This window comes from Dipodomys spectabilis, unplaced genomic scaffold (genome assembly GCF_019054845.1).
Source record: "Dipodomys spectabilis isolate Male_0828 unplaced genomic scaffold, ASM1905484v1 ptg000234l, whole genome shotgun sequence".
Lineage (NCBI taxonomy): Eukaryota > Metazoa > Chordata > Mammalia > Rodentia > Heteromyidae > Dipodomys > Dipodomys spectabilis.
The window spans coordinates 15545061-15565497 of record NW_024870911.1 but is presented as its reverse complement, the minus strand read 5'-3'; the positions used below and the strand labels follow the sequence as shown (position 1 = coordinate 15565497).

The following is a 20437-nucleotide window of genomic DNA, read 5'->3' as shown; positions in this document are numbered from 1 at the left end:
AATTCTGGCTTTTTCTACTTATGTGGTGCTAAGGAATTGAACCCAGGGCTTCATGCATGCAAGGCAAGCGCTCTACCACTGAGCCACCTTCCCAGCCCCCCCCAAAAAAAAATATTTCTAGAAAGTATTTTTAAGTAACACACTAAAGGCAGTTCACTGGTGAGCCAGGCAGGGTTATGTATACTTATAATTACAGCCCTTGCAAGGCTGAAACAGGAAGATCAAAAGTTCCAGGTCAGCCCAGGCTAAGAGTGATAACCTTTTTCCAACATCTAAACAAACAGAACACCTCACTGAGGACCACACATGCCGTGGACTTGGCTGGTGGTGAGGCTAGGAAAGGACTTGCTTTATGATGGAATGTCAGTTTCCCGGGGTCCTCCCTCTCCAAACGTGTCCCTAGTCAGGGGGGATGTAAGAATGGCAGTTCTCTGAGAAGTCTAACCGGGAGTAAGTCGGAGGGTAGATATCGTCTCTGAGATCTGGATTCCATTTCCTCTAAAATGTCCTCAATCCCACCAATTCCAGAGACTTTTTGGTTCTCATGCTTCTGGAAGTACATGCACAGACTTTGTCTTAGGAGAAGGATGGTCGGTCATGAGGTTTCCAGTTTGAGAAAAGGAATGTGGAGGTCAGATTTCTTCTTTTGAAAGAATTTGAACTAATCCCCTGTTTTCAGTCCAGCTCTGTACTCCTGCTGTTAGAGGTTTTGAATTCCTGAGACGCTCTGATGGTTTGTACACACACACACACACACACACACACACAACACACACACACACACACACACACACACACACGGGGGTATACAAAATCACATGGTTGGATTTTTTTTTCAGTCAACTCCATTTCTCTCTCTTTCTGTCTCTTTTTGTGTCTTTCTTTTGCTCTGGTTCTTAGGCTTCTACTCAAGGCCTGGGCAGTTGGCTTTTTCTGCTCAATGCCAGCACTTTACCACTCAAGCCACAGCTCTACTTCCAACTTTTGTTAAGTTAATTGGAGATAAGAGTCTCACAAGGAGCTAGGAATATGGCTTAGTGTTAGAGTGCTTGCATAGCAGGCATGAAGCCCTGGGTTAGACTCCTCAGTACCACATAAGCAGAAAAGTGACACTGTGGCTCAAAAGAAGCTCAGGAATAGTGCCTAGGCCCTGAGTTCAAACCCCAGGATTGGCAACAACAACCACAAAAAAGTCTCACAAACTTTCCTGCCCAGGCTGGCTTTGAACCATGATCCTTAGATCTCAGGCTCCCAAGTAGCTAGGATTATAGGTGTGAGCCACCAGAGCTAGCCCACTTTCTCTCTTTCAAGTCAGCTACTACTTATTCCATTACTTGCAAAATTTTTACAGCATCTTTCATTTGGGCTCTATCCTATCTCTGTTCTTTATTTTCCCTTTGTTCCTGATGTACTATACTTTAAAAAATTATTTACTTTCTTTTTAAGGGTGTTTAGAAGGAACAGAATGAAATGAATGTACTCAGTCCATAGTAGGAGGTCTTCACTAGCAATTCAACCAAACACTAGTTTTTCTTTAAAAATCCAAATAAAGAAACCTTCCTTTAAAAAAAAAAAATCTACCCTTACTTGTTTCTTACTGAAAAAAATCACTCCACTCAGATTCGTATGTACGGGATTTTATTATCCCATCAGAAGCATTTTCACTTATAATGATAATATAAACCAGAAAACACTGCTATGAACGCAGTAAGCTAAAACGACTTGATTTCATTATCTCAGGTGGTTTTATGAACCATGGGAACAGCACAGTCACTGCATTTCTTGATTTCATCTTTATGAACAAGACACAGAAAACATGGTGATGATGGTCACATATGCAGGTGTGCTCACACCTTTGAACCGACTCACAGGTTGACACTGAATTCTACAGAGTTCTATATCACTACAGAAGGTACTGTTGGACAGGACAGGTCATGCAAGAAATAAGCAAGAGGGACAACAGGACAGAAGGCTGTCAGAAACCGGACTGACCGACTATCTATCTATCTATCTATCTATCTATCTATCTATCTATCTATCTATCTATCTATCTATCTAATGTTTGTGCTGGTCCTGGGGCTTGAACTCAGGGCCTGCGTACTGTCCCAGAGCTTCTTTTGTTCAAGGCTAGTGCTCTACCACTTTGAGTCAGAGCACCACTTCTGGATTTTTTTTTTCCTTTTTTGAGGGGGTAGTTTATTGAAGATAAGTCTTATGGACTTTCCTGCCTGGGCTGGCTTGGAACCGTTATCATCAGATCAGGTACGAGCCACTGGCACCTGGCTAAACCTGACATTTTAATACCTGTAAGTAGTATGATGCCTGAATGGGAAGGAAGTTCCCCTCCCCACCTCAGAATGATGGGACACCAAAGAGAGGCTGCGGGAAGGCAGCGCTCAGCTTAACATACAAGCACACTAGAAGTTATGGCAATTAGAACTCTGGAGAGTCCTATTTCCCCAAAAGGAGCATTTCATCCCTGGAAGTGATAAAGAAGAGAATGGTCAGATACATCTCTTCCAATTTGAGGCTATTAGGATTGAACAAAGATACACGAAACTAGTAACCAAAAATGGCTTACATAACATAGCAAACCATTTCTACTTCCTTTCACATTTTCTTTGATACTTAATGGACACTGTAAGACCAACAGACCTATACAATGAAGAGAATGCTTCCAAGTCTGTAAACACACTTTTGCCACTGCAGAATACTTTCTTCTGTCTTAAGCTAACCCCTACATGATATCACACCCACAATCAGTCACCAAATTATAAAAAGCATCTTATTTTTTCCCACATATATGCTCACTTTGACTCTATTCTATAATGTATTTGTCTCATTGCAAAAAAAACCCAAAACTAAAGTTGTTCATACCCAGTAAAAGTGACAGATCACAAGTGTTTATCACATGTTTATCCTATAACAGATCACAAATATTTTTTCCAATCACATGTTTATCCTCTGCCATATTTTAACATACAACATGAACATCACCTAACCCACTCATCTTGCCTTCGATCTTCTAGAGACTTCTCTATCTGGTAGCTACAGATATACAAAGAGAGAGGGAGACAGCCAAGAAGGTGATGTTTAGTGCTCCAAAGGAGGTGCTTATTTTTATAATTGCCTTTCCTTTCATGTTTTGAATTTAGCACACCAATAACTTTCAGGCAAAGAATGAAAGCATGCTATTGGTTAGAACTGTGTTTCATTGTTTTGGTGTCTCCCAAACTAGAGGTCTCAACCTCATGCCCTGTGGCAGCCAGTGAAGAAACTAAAATAAGGAGGAGAAGGAAAAGTAACTAGACTGGAATAGAGAGGCACGTTGGATCTTGCTGCCCCAATTATGAAAAGCTACTGACTGTAACTTTGTTTTGTCTGTCTTGGCAGAATGAACCTTACTCAGTATTCTGGTAGGAGTTATACCTGATACTTCAAAGAAGTTCTTCAAAATGGTTATTACTAAGCCGAAGAAGAGTTCTGTACAAACGCTGATAATGCAGGCATTCCCGTGACAAGCTGTTGTAGAAGGTCAAGTTCAAGGGACTGGAGGAAGAGGTCACTTTTATGGGCTGTCAGAAATACCAATGGAAGAAGTTACCCTGTGGGTCTCTCTGTTAAAATTACTGTTACTTTGGAAAAACCCAAATTTTATGAATTAAGTGGAAATGTTTTGCATGTGAAGAGGCAGAAATAGACCAGGTAACTTGTTATATTAACTTATCCATCCATCCATTCATTCACTTCTTTCTCCATCTAGCAAGCGTAATACAATGTGTTGAACAGTGTGCTACATATTAGGGTTCCAGCAGGCACAAAACCAGACATGATCTCAGCTTTTCTGAAGTTTCTTTATGGTAGGGGAAATAGACATCGAAGAATCACAAATATATAATTAAGCTGTGATTGTTTATATGATGATAATGATCATTATAATAAATGAGATTAAGAATGTGAAAGCAAAACCTAAGTCTGATTTGGGGGTAGAATCAATTCTATCGATCAGGGAAAAGCATATACAAGGATTTCTGGGACCAGGCCCATCTCTAGAGCTAAGGAATGCTTCCAGAGAAAGTCCAATGGGAAGAGATACTCACTATTGAGTCATTAAAAGGATTTTGCTCCTGATCTAAGAGCCTCGGCGAAAACACTGAGGACTCTTAAAGAGCCATGGGAATGATGGCAAATTGCTGTTTCTAATTCAGTTACTCTAAATTGAGAATTCAAAACCTTAGTTAGGTTTACATTCTGGAGATGGGCTGGTTTTATGATCAAATGTAAATTCAACAGTGTCACAAATACAGCTCTGTGTATAGTAAATTCTTGTGTGAAAGTCATATACAAACATTTAAAAATCCAATAAACCTATTATTAAGATTTTTTTAAAAAATTGTTGTTGGTTGTGGGGCTTAAACTCAGGACTGGGGTGCCGTCCCTGAGCCTCTCTGCGCTCATTCTACCACTTGAGCCCCAGTGCCACTTTTGGTTTTTGAGTGGTTAATTGGAGATAAGAATTTCATGGGGACTTTTCTTCCTGGGCTGGCTTTGAACCATACTCTTTGATCTCAGCCTCCTAGTAGCTAGGACTATAGGTGTGAGCCACCAGAGCCTGGCTACTAAGATGTTTTATGTGTTGAGATGTTTTATTTTGTTGAGACTTGCAGTTCATAAGCTTATTTCTCTCACATACAACAGTGTGTGGCTGACATGCAGTGGCTAAGGCTACATGATTCACCTGTACCAGGATGAGTTTTTCAGTGAAAGCAATCCAACCCCACCAGCTCTGCTACATCCAGATGTGGACATGGTTTATGTTCTTTCTCTTTAGAAAACTAAGTTATAAATTTTTTTGCTAAAGCTGATTCCCAACTTTCTCACTTCATACGATAAACTCATGACTTCAATATTGACTTGCAAAGGTTTTCTATTAAAGTAAGTCTTTGGGCTCTACCACCAATGACAAAGTTACTCAGGTATGTATTATGACTTGAAGATGTTATAATGTTTGCCTTCCCCATGACCTTATCTCAGAGTTACAAAGATATTAAAATAATCAGTATTGTTTCTAAAGTTATAAATTGAGTTTGGAGAATGATTAAAATAACTCTGGGCCTTACAACCAAGCAGCAGTTTCTTAAACCATCATCTCCCAAACTGACTTCCTAAGTCTAATTTTTGGAACATAATGGGAAATGGATAAAACTTATGAATGAAATGCTCATTTTGCCTGGTTTTGGGTTCGGTATATAAACAGAATGGAGATTCTCTTTGACTTAAGATGGGATTACACCTCAGCAAACACATCGTAAATTGAAAATATTATAAAGTAAAAATGCTTTTACTAATATACCTAGCCTGCCAAACACCATAGATTAGCCTGGCTTACCTTAAACGTGCTCAGAACACTTACATCAGCTTATAGATGGGAAAAATCACCTAACACAAAGCCTATTTCATAATAAAGTGCTGAATGCCTGGTGTAATGTGTTATACCACACTGGAAATGGAAAACAGAATCATAAGGGGAGTATGCCATCATAAATATTAAAGAATCGTAAGCCAAGATTTCATAAGCTGAGGATAAGTGGACTGTACAGAAATCTAATTTTTCATTACCCATTCAACCCCACCGCACCCAGAAGGCAATGCTTGTATGACTTCCATCCCATGGCAGATTTCCTTCCCCCTTTTGGGAAAAGCCCTACCACACCACAAGGCTCAAGAGTACAGAACAACTAACTCCGGGAATCTTGAGAAGACAAATGCTTGGCGAGTCATTAATTGGTAATCCTCTAAAGCCACATTGTACCACTTGATTTTGAAAGTGAAAAAGTTTATGACTAAAAAAAAACAAAAAGTAGATTCTGTGCTGTGTTGCTTCATTCTCTTGCTTAAAGCAAGGACAACAGACTTCAATGACTCCTCTAAAACTACAAACCACCTAAGTATGTCAGTTACTTCAAGATAAGATAAATCTACCCAAGTATGCCAGGCTCTGGTAGCTCAAACCCGTAATCCTAGTTATTCAGGAGACCGAGATCTGAGGATCGTGATTTAAAGTGTGTCCAGTTGGAAAGTCTGTGAAACTCTTATCTCCAACTAACCACCAGACAGTGGAAGTTGTGCTGTGGCTCAAAGTGGTAGAGCGCTAGCCTGGAGCAGGAAAGCTCAAGAATAGCAGTCAGGTACTGAGTTCAAGCCCCACAACTCACACACACACACACACACACACTCTCTCTCTCTCTCTCTCATTTTCTCTCTCTCCCTCTCTCTCTCTCTCTCTCTCTCTCTCTCTCTCTCTCTCTCACACACACACACACACACACACACACACACACACACACAGACATCTGCTCAAGTACCGAAGTCTCCTTTCATCTCTAAACGCTGCTTTGTACTCCTGTTCCATATATTCTGAAACCTGGGTGGCTACATACCTCCACCACCTGGGACATCTCCACCATCCTGAGCATAACCTCTGTTGGCCTACATTCAACCTGTCTGTCTTCCTGTCTCCAAAGCTGAGGCCAAATCCTACTTGGAGTTGTTCTTTAGCACTTAACACATGGAAGGCACATAACAGGCACTATTGCTAGGCTCAAAATACATAAGCCTGTAAGCGACAAATATTGGTCAGATATTTATTGTCACTGTGTGTTCTTTTAAGAAACCATTTGATGAAAGTAGAAGTTTTCCTGTTATTTTACCCCAGATACAAAGTGCTTTCTCCATCCTTCATCTCTGGTAGCCAGGATAGTTTCTAGATTTCAATTTTGGCCTGCGACCCTTATGCTCAAGAATCTATTTCAGCCCACTGTCTGCAGTTTTTAGTTGCTTGCTAAGGCCACCTCACTACAACTCCAGCAGCTGTGGCTACTCCCACTCTACCCAGTCCTTTCACGTTTAGAATGACATGTCATCCTCTGCCGGAAGCATGGGAGAAAGATGGGCAGACATCACAGACTGTTTATACAGATAAACAGAGAAGAGTTCATTAAGACTGCCCGAGGTCAGACTGGCTATTAATGTAAGATGAGACAAAAGCCTGATGCTCTTCCTAGCTCAGGGCTCTCTCCCCTACTGCACAAGGGCCCCCAATTCTTCTTGTTCTCTTAGATTCTTCATAAATGCCTACTATGTGCTTGGGTGTGTACTGGGCTGCTGAAGGGAGTGTTGACAGCTCAGGAAGAAAAGAGTCCTCTGCTGGAATGTCACAAGTGTCATTAGAGACCACATATCCTGCACCTGTGAGAATTTTAAAACCAAAAAAAAAATTAAAATTAAAATTAAAACTGATGATCAGTCTCAGTTATCAATCTGATTGGGTTGAGAAGCACCTAGGAAATTAGTAAAATACACCTCTGAGTGAGTCTGTAGGGATGTTTCCAGAAAGGCCTAATTAAAGGGAGAAGACCTTGTACCATCCCATACGATGGATGGGCCAGATCTCTCAACCTCTCTTTGTCTGTTTCCCTCACTTCTTCTTTCTCTCCTTTATTCCATCCCTTCCTCCCCACCCCTATTCCCCGTATCTGTCTCTTTGTCTTCCTCTCTCTCCCTCTCTCTCTGCTTCTGTTTCCTGGCTACCATGATATGAGCTGGTCCCATCACACCCTCCCCTCCAGGAAAGATTGAATCTCTGAAACAATCAGCCAAAATCCTTCCTCCCATAACAACTTTTTCTCAGGTATCTTGCCAAAGCAACAAGAAAGGCCTGCCTACCACAATCACCACCTTTCTAAGAATTCTACAAAAACAATAGTTCCTGCCACACACTGCCAGTACTACTGGCTCCCTAGTCATCTCTGCAGTGCATGTGATGACTTGGGAACCCCTGAGAGAAGTGCGTGGTCTGATATATCCCTCCATCGTCTCAGAGAAAAGGACACATGGTGTGATTTGAAGTGATAGGACCACCTTTCATCTGAGTTAGGCTCCAACTGTCTAAGAGAGCCATCCATCATCACCACCACCCTTGCAGGTCCTTACAATACTTCAAGGACCCTGTGAGGAAATTCTTCCTCTTTGGCTCCATGAATCCAACAGGGCCAGTTTCTTTCAGAGTGCTGGCAGTTTGATTGTGTGGGGAAGGTGTCAATACTTTACTTTTGTGTTGCTTTGCAATCTGAATGTTGAGTTCTGAACCTGATGCAGTAGTTTACAAGTGTGAGAGGGCACCAGGGCTGTGAAAATAAATCTCCATTTCTGAATGGCAAATCACCTGTGGGGATCTGGGACAAACTTAACAAAGGTGGCTAGAGCAGTATGCTGAATCCATCCCCGAGCTACTTAAATTACTTCTCTTGCTCTTTTCCCTAGTCTTTGAATTAGTGTTATTGCTGTTGATATGATTCATTATTATTTTACCAACTATACATACCTGTACACTGTCTCTACTGTAAACAAACAGTGTAAATACTTATTCACAAGTCGAGACTAAGTATATATGAGGAGATCTATCTGAATTACGCTATGTGCATGTTTATCTATAAATATTCCTTAAGTCATACATTAATGAAGCACTAACTAGACATTATGTACCTCATGATGAGCTGGAGGAATGAAGAGTCAGCCACAGAGGCTCCAAACTTAGGAGAGTAGAAAAGTACAAACTAGAATATTTCCTAAGTGTCTGACTATTGAATATACAAGGCAAGGTGGGCCTAGACAGGGTAAGGTGGGTATAGAGATGACCTCTTCGACCCAGACACACATCACAGCCCTGACCAAAGTTATCACCCCAGTTACCCTTCCCTGTTTCCCTTTATAACATCAACATCCCTCATACACATGCATTCTGCATTATGTCCTACCCTGACTAGCCTTCACCCTCTGCTGAAGACATTTCTTATTCACTTCTGATTCCTTCCTTCCATGAGAAGGTCAGCTCCATGAGGGCAGAGATTTCTATTCAATGACCAATGACTTATCTTTCCCCCTACTCCCTCCCCATCCCCCCCCCCAATTACAATAAGAGAGAGTTTGGCTGCCTTTCTCCACTATACCACTATTTATCACTTAAAACAGAGCCTGGCACATAACAGATATTTAATAAATTTTAGTTGAACAAACTACTACCACCATCATCAAATTACTCACATTCACTCAGTGATTCCCATGTGTGGCGCTTGATAGCTTTACTTGGGATGGCTCACAAGGACTCTGAGAGATAATGACCTCTGATCTCACTTTAAAATTGAGGAAACAGCCAGGCACTGGTGGTGTGTGCTGTAATCTTAGCTACTGAAAATGCTGAGATCTGAGAATCATGATTAGAACCCAGCCTGGGCAGGAAAAATCTGAGGTTCTTATCTCAAATTAACTAGCAAAAAGCCAGAAGCAGAGCTGTGATTTGAGTGGTAGAGTAACAGCCTTGAGCAAAAAAACTCTAAAAGAGATGTCCAGGCCCTGAGTTCAAACTTACTAAAATAAATAAATAAATAAATAAAGCAAGCTGAGGAAATAGACAAAAAGACAATTATAGACCCAGTAACTCAATCCTGGTCACAATCTCAGCAAAGGGTGAAGACTGTAATTAATCCTGGGGCCATTTAACTTAATTCTTGCTTTATTTCTTTTTCTTTTGGTGCTGGAAGCCAGGACTTCATGCATGCTAGGCACATGCTCTACCACCAAGCTCCACCCCGGCCTTATGTTCTACTTGATCCCTGTAGAACTACAGACAGTCTATGCAAAGGAGCTGCTGCCACCACTACTGAACCCCTGAAGTACCTGCCCCTCTCTGGCCACCCTCTGGACACCTCCAGGCCATTCTAAAGCCACAGAGACACTTTTAAATACCAAATATGATCATCTCGCTCTATGCTACACCTCCACAATGACTTTCCACTGGTAGAGAGCATAGTTTGGAGTGCTACCAGAAAACATAATCATTAGTTGTAACACTCTATCTAAACAATGTTAAATGTGTTAAAATGGATACTTCCAAGCCCCACCTAATGCATTCATTGTGAGTCTCTCGGGATAAAGTCATAAAATCCCCATCTTTAAGAAGAACTTCCAGGTACAGCCAGACATGATGGCTCACATATGTCATCTCAGTTATGTAAGAAATATGAATAGGAGGATCATGGCCCAATTGAGCCTGGGCATAAATCCAAAGCCTTAATTGAAAAATAAAGAGGAAGAAAGAGAGAAAGAAAAAGAAAGAAAGAAAGAAAGAGGGAGGAAGGGAGGGAAGGAAGCAGGGAGGGAGGGAGGGAAGCAGAGAGAGAGGGAGGGAAGAGGGGAGGAAGGGAGAGAGGAAGGAGACTAGGAGTGTGGCTCATGCTATAGAGCACCTGCCTAGTAAGTATAAGGTCCTGAATTCTAACTTCAATACTGTCAATAAAAGCAAAAGGCAGCCGGGCGCCAGTGGCTCACGCCTGTAATCCTAGCTACTCAGGAGGCTGAGATCTGAGGATCGAGGGTCAAAGCCAGCCTGGGCAGAAAAGTCTATGAGACTCTTATCTCCAATAAACCACTAGAAACTGGAAATGGTGCTATGGCTTAAGCAGTAGAGCACTGGCCTTGAGCTGAAGAGCGCAGGGACAGCACCAAGCCCAGAGTTCAAGCCCCACGACTGCCAAAAAAGTAACTGGCCTACCACTTTGCCATTCCAGGACACCATATAAATGCCTGCAAATTGGTAAGTACTATATAAATTGAGCGTCAAGGCTAAGACCCAACCAGTTTTATTTAATGATCACCAAGGCCTCTTTTGTTCAGTGACAATATTACATAAGTTACAGACTCAAACGTCCATAACCCAGGACACAGGTTTCAAAAGTGACCAATGTTTGAGCAAATCCTGTGTAACACCTGAGCAAACTGGCTCATAGATAAAATAACCTAAGCCAGGTTAAGAGTTTTTCCATAAGATATGCTCACTCCAAAGATCATTCCATTTCTTTCTCTAAAAAATACCATGCTGTTACAGCTATAAAATTATGAGAGGAAAAATATAAAATGATACACACTGAAGCCACCTGTGATTTCTGGTTCCCGTCTGTGATTCATTTGAAAAGAGGGCTCTTCGGCACTTTTGCATTCTAGAAGATCCCATAAAATGTTAGAGGTGAGCTTTGTTAATATTGGTATTTCCAGAGGTATGCAACCTGCCTATCTGGTATTTTCCCCAGGCTTTAAAACAAATCCTTAACTTTTTTTTTTTCATCTCTAGACATGGGGTGCCATTTAACCCAGTGTTAGCTCTTGTATCTTACACCCAGTTAACAGAAAAGGAAGATCTCATACCATCTCTTCTGGTGGCTCCAATTGGGAGTATCCCCACACACACTTAAAGCAAGTAACTGGACAAAGCTCAGATATTAAATATTACATATAAGCCTCCAACTGGGGCTGTAGGCAGTGGCTCATTTGCCTGTTATCCCACCTACTTAGAAGGTAGATAACAGGAGACTCGTAGATAGAGGTCAGCTCAGGCAAAAAGTTGGTATGACCTCATCTCAACAAATAATTCAAACATGGTATCCTCTGTCTATAATCCCAGAAACATGAGAGGATAGGCAGGAGGACTGGGGTCTTGGGCCGAGTGTGGGCAACACTGAAAGCCCTATCGGAAAAATACGTGAAACAAAAAAAGGTCTTGACATGAGCGGAAGGAAGCCTGGCAAGCAAGCAAGAGGCCCTGTGTTCAATCCCTGGTATTCAATCCCTTCCTCTCCCTTACTCAAGTTTTCAAATTATTCAACCTGTGTCAATAACCCAGAAAAACAGCTGCCTCCGCAAACTGTAAACAAAGAATTTGTTTTTAAACCTGATAATAGAGATCAAACGGTCCTGAAAAATATTTGGAAAAATATGAGATTTAATCATACATCAAGTTTCTAATCTGAATCATGCCATGTAGTACAACAAACTTTTTTTTTTTTAAATTAAAAAAAATCTATGCAAGTACTTGTATTCGGCTCTGGTTCTTCTCAAGAGCTTCAATCTGAAAGAAAATGTCCTACTCTACAGAAGCAGAAACTTAGGGCTCTAGGAGCCATGATGACATAATTCCCAAAAGCGCCTGCATGAGAAAATCCAAACTTTTCCAGATGGAAACACAGAAAGAGGTGAAGGTGACAAGGTGTTACACAGGTATGGAAACAATTTCCCACTCCATACTGCACATGCATCCCCCTCCATGGCTCAGCACCCAGGCTATGAAATCTAGGCCATAGCTGGGTCTGCCATCACACAGGTTGACAAAGCAGTCACTGGCAGTAACACCACATAAGAGGAAGGCAAAGAAAGGGGCCTTCCTGAGACTGGCTTGACACACAGCACGCCCTAAGGCAAATCACGCATGAAGACAACTCCATAGAAGGGGCCCATATCTGAAGGGAATTCAACTCAGGTTTCTAGTCATCCTAGCTTTCTGGTGGCAAGTGACAACTTTACAGGACACCATCACTACTATTTACTTATTTTTTACATTGTTTCCAATAGAATGGCCTCACAGCCTCACCGGTTCTCATGTTGGTGACCCAGCACAAAGCCAAAGTTTAGACGTTTCCCCCATCCCAGCCAAACTATAGCCCAACCCTCTCCCCCATCTCCCCAGATTGTAGACCCCCTCAGCCTTCACTTATGCCAGGACTCTTGAGATTCTCCAGCACACTGACAGATATGGCACAGCACAAGGACAGCAGAGAAAAGGCTCCTCTGGTCAAACAAGAAGAACTATATATATACGATGTTATAAACTGCCCAAACCAGTATTCTCCATTTCGACTCAAATATTTTAAGCGATTAGGAAAAGCAGAAAGAATGGGTATCAATGAGAGTGTAAAGTATTTTTTAAGTTCAGTGTTTATGTGTCAAATACCAACTGATTTTTCTTTCATTCCTTTCTGTTTCTGATTTTTTTTTTTTTTTTTTTTGGTGGGGAGGGGGGGAAGAAACCACATCAGGATCAAATGTCACTTGGTTCTTATTAAAACAGAAGAAAGCAGACACGGCGGCTACACTGTGCCTTGGCTGACCTGAGCGCTCAGTAAAAACAAACCTCTATAAATCACCAGATGTGAGCAATTGGGTACTGATCACTTTAATTAATTGAAAAGCTTTCCTGAAATTTACTGTATAATTTCAACCCTTCCAACAACACCTTTACTAGAAGCAAGGAACAATGGTGGTTCTTTTTCATAAGTTGTTTATGGGAAGAATGTGTTTTTAACATCAGAGATTTAATTTTTTTAATTAAGATAAGATGGTGAAATTGCTTAATTCTAGAAATTAAGCCAGAAGCATTTTAAATGCTATCTTTAAATGCCGCAAAGACAAAATATTCTCAAAGCTACTCAATACATGAATATAAACCTGTTATCTACCCCCAAAATATTTAACGTGATTTTAATTGCATTTGAAAATCCCTATTTGCAAACTAGCATGTAATGGTTTTTCTGACTTTTAATCACAGATTTGACTTTACCTGCCCAAGTTGATACACCAAATTATGGCTTCTGAAGCCTGATTTCCACTGTAGGCATCTGTCCTCAGAAAAATAAAGAGTGATAAACAAGGCACAAGTAGTTCATGCCTCTAATCCTAGCTGCCCAGGAGGCTGAGATCTGAGAATCCCAGTTTGAAACTAGCCTGGGCAATAAAGTCTGTGAGATTCTTATCTCCATTTAATGAACAAAAAAACGTAGAATGGAGCTGTGGTTCAATGGTAAATACCAAACCTGAGCAGAAAAAAACTAAGGGACCATACAGGTCCTGAGTTCAAACCCTAGAACTGGCATTAAAAAAAAAAAAGAAAGAAAGAAAGAAAAAAGAAACTACATAATTAACGTATGATCCATAGATTTCCTCTCCCACCCACAATGGCAGTCATGGAGCAATGCCAGGATTAAAGTCTTTGTCTACAGAATATAACTTGATGGAATCTTGGAGAGGAGTTTCAGTTATGACAGAAAAGTGCATTTAATGTGTTGTTTTTAGGAAGCCTGGGGACTAGGAATGCAGTTCAATGGAGAAACACCTGCCCAGCTCCGGCATAGGAGAAACAAAACATAGTACATACACATAAATTTAAATTTTTAAGGATGGCAGCATAGCCTGGAAAACCAGTGAATCAATTCAAAAAGTCTTTCTCTATCAGACTCTGGAGGACATGTTCAAAATTGGCTTCTTAGATCTCTCAATTAGTCCAAATGGAACACCTACTAGCCTATGCTCCTGAAAATGTACCTAGGAAATACTGCTGGTATTTACTTACAAGGAAAGAAATGTAATATTTGCGGAGACTGGCCCCAGATCTGGAATGGCTTCCAATTCATTGTTGTTCAGTTTCCTACAAATGCAAAAACAAACAAACAAAAAAGATGCTAATTAGGTCATCTGTCATTCACAGAGGTGAGAACTTTACAAAGCATTCTTCAAAGACATCTCCCATGCGCAAAGCTTTAAATATTCATACAGTGACTAGTAAGTATAAAAGACATTAAGACTTACACTTCTCGAAGGCTTTGCAGGTGGCTCATGGAACTTGCCTTGATGAAAGATAATCTGTTATGACTTAGGTCCCTGGAAGGAAAGAAGAAAATGATAAGTAGCTGCTACACACTAATAGTGCCTCATGATATGCACAAAACAATGTGCTGATGAAATATCTCAATCCACATGAGTGACAACCCTAAAACTAATTGGTCTATTCTGTCCACAAACTATATGGAAACCAAAATGCCAAACTCTAAGCTCGGAGGACAAAATTAGTTTAACAGGCTGGCAGATTGAAATACTTTAAGCCCACAAACATTTTAAGAGATGTTTTTTGGCACATGGTGAACAGGTCCTTTGTGAACGGCTAGTTTTGCTTTACCCTCCCATCTCCCCACTCTCAACTTGATACGATGACATCATGGCCCATGAAACATGGCTAATTAGGCAGGTCAACGAAATGACAGTCTCTACAGAAAGGTTTTTAATCACAAAAGTCAGCACCAAGATCCCTACTGCAAAGAGAACAGAAATAACTTGTCAAGCATATTGCATAAAGTACGGTACATGTTTGTATGTGGACACATGTGTGTTCAAAGTTAGTGTGTGTGTGTGTGTGTGTGTGTGTGTGTGTGCACGTTCAAAAGGAAACACAACAACCTGAACCCTCTGCTTTGATTCCCCAAATCGCCACATGTAGTAATTTGACAAATTAAACCACACCAACCACCTAACAGACTGTCCAGGCCCCTAGGAACAGATTTCAGTTACTACAATAAGTGAGCTGCTTACTCAAAGACTCAATCTAATGTAGTAATAACAACCTCCACAGGACACCAGTACGAATAAAAATAAACTCCTACCCATATTAATACTGCAGGTGAGGAAATTACCTAAGTATTTAGATTCAAAAATCCAGCGAATGCATTTGGTTGTATTGCTTCACACATGTGTATGTGCCTTCAGATGGTGTCAGAAAATGCAAAAGCTGAGGGACTCCTTAGAAACCAGGCAAATGGATAGCGATAGCTCAACGCTCCCTTCTGAGAGGCAAGCTAACCTTCCTAACACAATTCTTTCGGTGTTTAAAAACGAAGGCCTGAAAATAACCCAAGACTTAGATAGTAAAAAGTGACTGAAGCAAAGCATGAATTCTATCCCATGCACAAGTTGGCTTTTCCCACATGCGTAAACATAGATAGAATTGCACACAAGGAGGAGTTGTGGTGTATCGTTCTCTGTGAACGAGTAGATCCTTTTAGTCTTGAGTTCTGATTTCAAGAGTACACCTGGATTTCTGTATTCAACCTTTAAGCTATTTTTTAAAAAATCTGCAATGGTTTTATTTGATATATGTTTGCTTAAAAAGACCTACCAGACAGTAACACACATGAGTAGATTTGTTCTGGTAGAGTTATAACATGAAAAAAAAAATCTGGCACAGTCTTGAAACTATAAAAGTCTTGCAATTACAAGCACCATGGTGCATGCTTACCACGCCGGCTGGAGCCAGACACTTTCCCTCACCGTCCGCTCAGATCCATCTGGAGTTCATCAAGGAAACCGTGAGCCCAACAACTCACCGTTCGTTAGGATTCCAGCAAACCTGTGTGCCTTGAGCACCCCCAGACAGTCACAGATTTCCTATATGACTTCAGAAACAACCAAGGCCTTGGCAGGGGAGTTTAGCTGAAAACCACACAGGCCTCGCTGGACTCTCTTGACTCCAGTATACTATACCTGCCTCCTTCATTGTTCCTACTTCCCAAAGCAAAGGGGAACCAAAATCTGGTATTTACATGTATTACAGGTGATTTTTTTCCTCTAAATCAAAACACACACACACACACACACACACACACACACACTTCACTCCATTGTAAGGATTATTTCACATTTCATGAGGAAATCTTGTGAGCAAATGGGATTCAGTGTTTCACTTGGTTTCGTGGGTGATAAAAGGAAATCCTCCAGCAAAAGACCATTAAAAGAAGAAACTCCTGGGGCTGGGAAGGTGGCTCAGTGGTAGAGCGCTTGCCTTGCATGCCTGAGGCCCTGGGTTCGATTTCCCAGCACCACATAAGCAAAAAGAAAAAAGCCAGAAGTGGCGCTGTGACTCAAGTGGTAGAGCGCTAGCCTTGAGCTGAAGAGCTGAAGGACAGCGCCCAGGCCCAGAGTTCAGGCCCCTCGACAGGACCCAAAAAAAAAAAAAAAAAAGAAGAAACTCCTTTGAGAGACAAGAACACAAGCAGACAGCACTCAGGTCTGATCCAGAAACAGGACTGGCAACTTGAACTATTTTACTCATAAAATAGTGTACTAGTAAAACCATTATTATATGTGGGAGAAGAAAAAAAATATCCCTCCAGTGACTTTTACTGCTAAATACTTAAAGCCACGAAACTTGTAATATAGCTAAATTTAGATTTTAATATAATTTACAATTCAGAAATAATTACTTTCCAGTTACAGGAAAATCACGTTTTTCCCAAATCTTCCTTACGTGTTTTGAGTTTATGGCTAGATGGTTAAAGTGATACTCAAGACATATAATGCCTATGTTTTCTTAAACAGAAAACATTCAACAGGGCGCACAGTTTCTTCACTACAGGTTGACCCACTGTAACAATGAGAAGTACAAGACACTATGTTGAAAATGAACTTTACAACTTGGGGGAGGAGGAGGGAAGAAGTTGGGAGGTAGGGAGGGAAGGGATAGTAGGGGAAAAACAAAAGAGGGGGTAACAATGCTCTATATGAAATATACTCATTACCCTACACATGTAACTGTAACCCCTCTGTACAGTATCTTTACAATTAAAAAAAAAAAAAAGAATTCTGTGAATGGACATCTTCCCCCAGGAAACTGTTTTTAAGTTTTTTTTTCTCCTTGAGGATATCTCTAGAAGGCAGCCTAACCTTGCTCTTTATAATCAAGGGATGTCTCTCTTGCTGCATTCCTATCAACACAATGAAGGTATATGAAAACAATTCATTTAAAGCTTTTGATTCCAACTATCCTTTCCTTCCTTCGAGCATTTGGAAATCTGACTTCCAAGTCAAATTTTAAAATGCAAATACAGCACAACTTCTTAATCAGTCCTACTGGGGTTTGGGGAGCTGCTAATTCAGCAGAAATCTGGAAAGCAAGTTGAACAACAACAACAAAAAAGCCAGGCTGGCGCTGTTTTAAGACACTGATCCAAAGTGACTCATAAATCAGCCTGCTATGTTCGAGTCTTCGTCTGGAAAATACAGGAAAACAGCTGTGAAAACCATAAGGACTAATACAACCCCCCCCCTTCCCCCGCAACCCACCCCCAATTCTGGTACAGGCCAGAAGATTTATAACAGGCTAACACTAAAGTCAACACTAGCACACACTACCTTTCAGACTTGGGCCTAAGCCCTGTTGAGAGCTCATACACTGCTATGTGATAAGATAAATAATTACGAGTTTCCACAGAGAACCTCGTAATACTTGAGGCTCTCACTGGACATCAAACTTTCCTATCTTTGGGCTAAAATATTCTACCAACTACTGCTTTTGGGGCCAGAGTTCTGTAAGCACAGATCTAAAAACCAAGGCCCAGAAGTTACTATCCTAACCACTTGCATTAAAGCATTAGAAGTGACTTTCTGAAAGAAATGAGTACAGTATTACTGCTTTACAGCTCACACTATTCAACTTCATGTGAATGAGGCTCCTAGACCATTAAGTCACAACCTAATAACAATGGGACACACACACACACACACACACACACACACACACACACACACACACACACACACACATAGTTTTCACTCTGCAAATGCAACAAATGAAAAAACTGATTTTGAATTCTGACTTCCAAGACTACTTTTTCTTCCTTCTCTTACATAAGGAAAGGTAAGAAATGGGGAAGGACAATATGCATCTTTCTACTTCTCTTTCCTGACCTCTTGATCTACTTAAATGGTTTTTTCCTAATTCTATAAAATGTAAGTAGCAGTTTCTTGAAGTCTCTGCATCCCCATTCCAACATACCAAAGATCAAAACATAAAACTCAATTCCACATTATTTTTCCCCCTCCTTTCAAAGATAGAGAAGAGATCTCTCAGAGCCTGTGGCCTAGACAAAAGAAACATTTACAATAAAGAAGTTAGGCCACATGGCTTGGTGACACCTACAAAGAGGGTTAGAAATCAGTCAGTGAAGTAGCAGAATGACGGGGCTGTGCTCAGAGTGATCCCAGCAGGGTTTCTGACAGCAGACAGAGTGCTTATTTATACAAGTGGAACTTATTTTCACATACATTTAAGGAATGTGGACTTGTATTGAGACAATTTACTGCTGGCGGAAATGTAATTAAAGACTGTGCTAACCAAATAAACTGTAATTTGTTTTTAGTGTGCCACCAAATTATCTGCAAAACAAAATCCTAATTAGGTCAGCTACTTTTTAAGACAATGTTTAAATAGGTATCGAATCCCTTTGGGTTCAACTCAACTTCTAATCAAGAGCTGCACGGTTATTATTTTTTTTTCAGACAGCTAAACTGAATATGTACCTACAGACTGCACACTGGCAGGATTCCAATGGTCCCTTGTCATTGAGAAACTATTGAATCAAGTTAGATTAGGTGAATAATCTAAGCTTTTCTAAAACACACTCCAGGACGTCCTGGACTACTTTTTCTTTCTCTTCCATCTATTATTCCTAGGTGTTCACCTCCAGTCATTCAAATGTTCAGTTCCAGATGTTAACAATAGAGCCATTCAAGTCTCATGAATGCAACAGCAGGACCTCCACAAGAGGCAATTGAATGGAATTAGCCACAACTAATTGAAAGTCTTCCTGCTTTAGGTTTTAAAGCCCTTATCTCCTTCTTCACTTGTAATAATAATTTGAAAAAGAAAAAGAAAACTACTAAATAGGACGTGCCACGCTTGGCGATTAAGCAAATACCAGCCATTTCTCCTCCATTCTGTTTCTGTATTAAACAAGTTTATTAACAGCACACACAACAGGCTGATGGATGACTAGCAATTCTACAATTCGCAAATAAATGGATTGAGATCAGAAGAGGACTTAAAAACACAACTGACTGGTCTATCTGACTAAATCTTCGGCCACATAGTGTTTTGATATTCGAGTTGTCCACTACTGTTGTTTTAAGAACTGAGGAGTCTCTTTGCAATTCCGCTAGGCCCAAATCTACAAGTATGATCTCTTTGAAGTCAAAGTTATATCTTCTTTAGAAAAAGATACCTGTATCTTGTGCTTTGGGGGTTATGTCTTACCGCTTTTCCTGAAATTTAAACAAAAATAGGGGTTTGGAGAAGCTATAAGGAGAGTTGACATGTGCTAATGACGCGTCGTTTCCAAGTCAATGACATTTTTCTCCCTCGTTTCTTTCGTGACCTTGGCAATGCTACCAGACTTCACCGATAAAATCCAAAAACCTTGCGTAATAGCAATTGAGCTCTTTGCCCGCTCAAACCGTCCTGGCTTGCTGAGAAGCTAAGCTGCACCAATTAACGTCCTCGAAAGAGGGTTTAAAAAAAAACCCTCTAGCTCCTTCGGTTCCATAATCTACTTCTCAATCTTCCCACACCCAACTTCGCAAGGGAAGCAGGTCGTGCGACAAATGTGACCCAGTCGGTTAAGGTGATGGTGACGCCCCGAGGAGAGTAGAAAAGTAAAGGGATGCGTGGAGGGAGGGCTTCCCACGTCCAAGGCGCGCTGGCAAGTACTGACTGGTAACAGTCAAAAGAGCCCGATCAACTTCGAAACCAAGTCTGTGTGTCCAGAGAAGAAACGGAAAAGTCAGGTCGCCCACAGGTTACCTAATCTGTCCTGGTCCGGGCCTTACAAGAAATGCGCAGAGGAGCCGGACCCTTGGCAATTGCCAAGAGTCCCAATCCCTGAGCCGTGCCAAATGTCCACCTGTACAACCAGCAGGAGTAAAGCTGAACCTCTCCCCCTCCCCCCCCCCC

General features: G+C 41.0%; 1 protein-coding gene across 1 annotated transcript in view; it reads right to left on the bottom strand.

Annotated features, from left to right (window-relative positions):
• Positions 1 to 20437, bottom strand: part of Lrig3 (leucine rich repeats and immunoglobulin like domains 3) — a 55715-nt gene that overhangs the window by 34510 nt on the left and 768 nt on the right. Inside the window, exons 2-3 of the mRNA XM_042698812.1 lie at positions 14470 to 14541; positions 14234 to 14308 (exon numbers count right to left, since the gene is read on the bottom strand). Coding sequence (XP_042554746.1) covers positions 14234 to 14308; positions 14470 to 14541 — 147 coding nt within the window. The remainder of the gene's footprint in view (positions 1 to 14233; positions 14309 to 14469; positions 14542 to 20437) is intronic.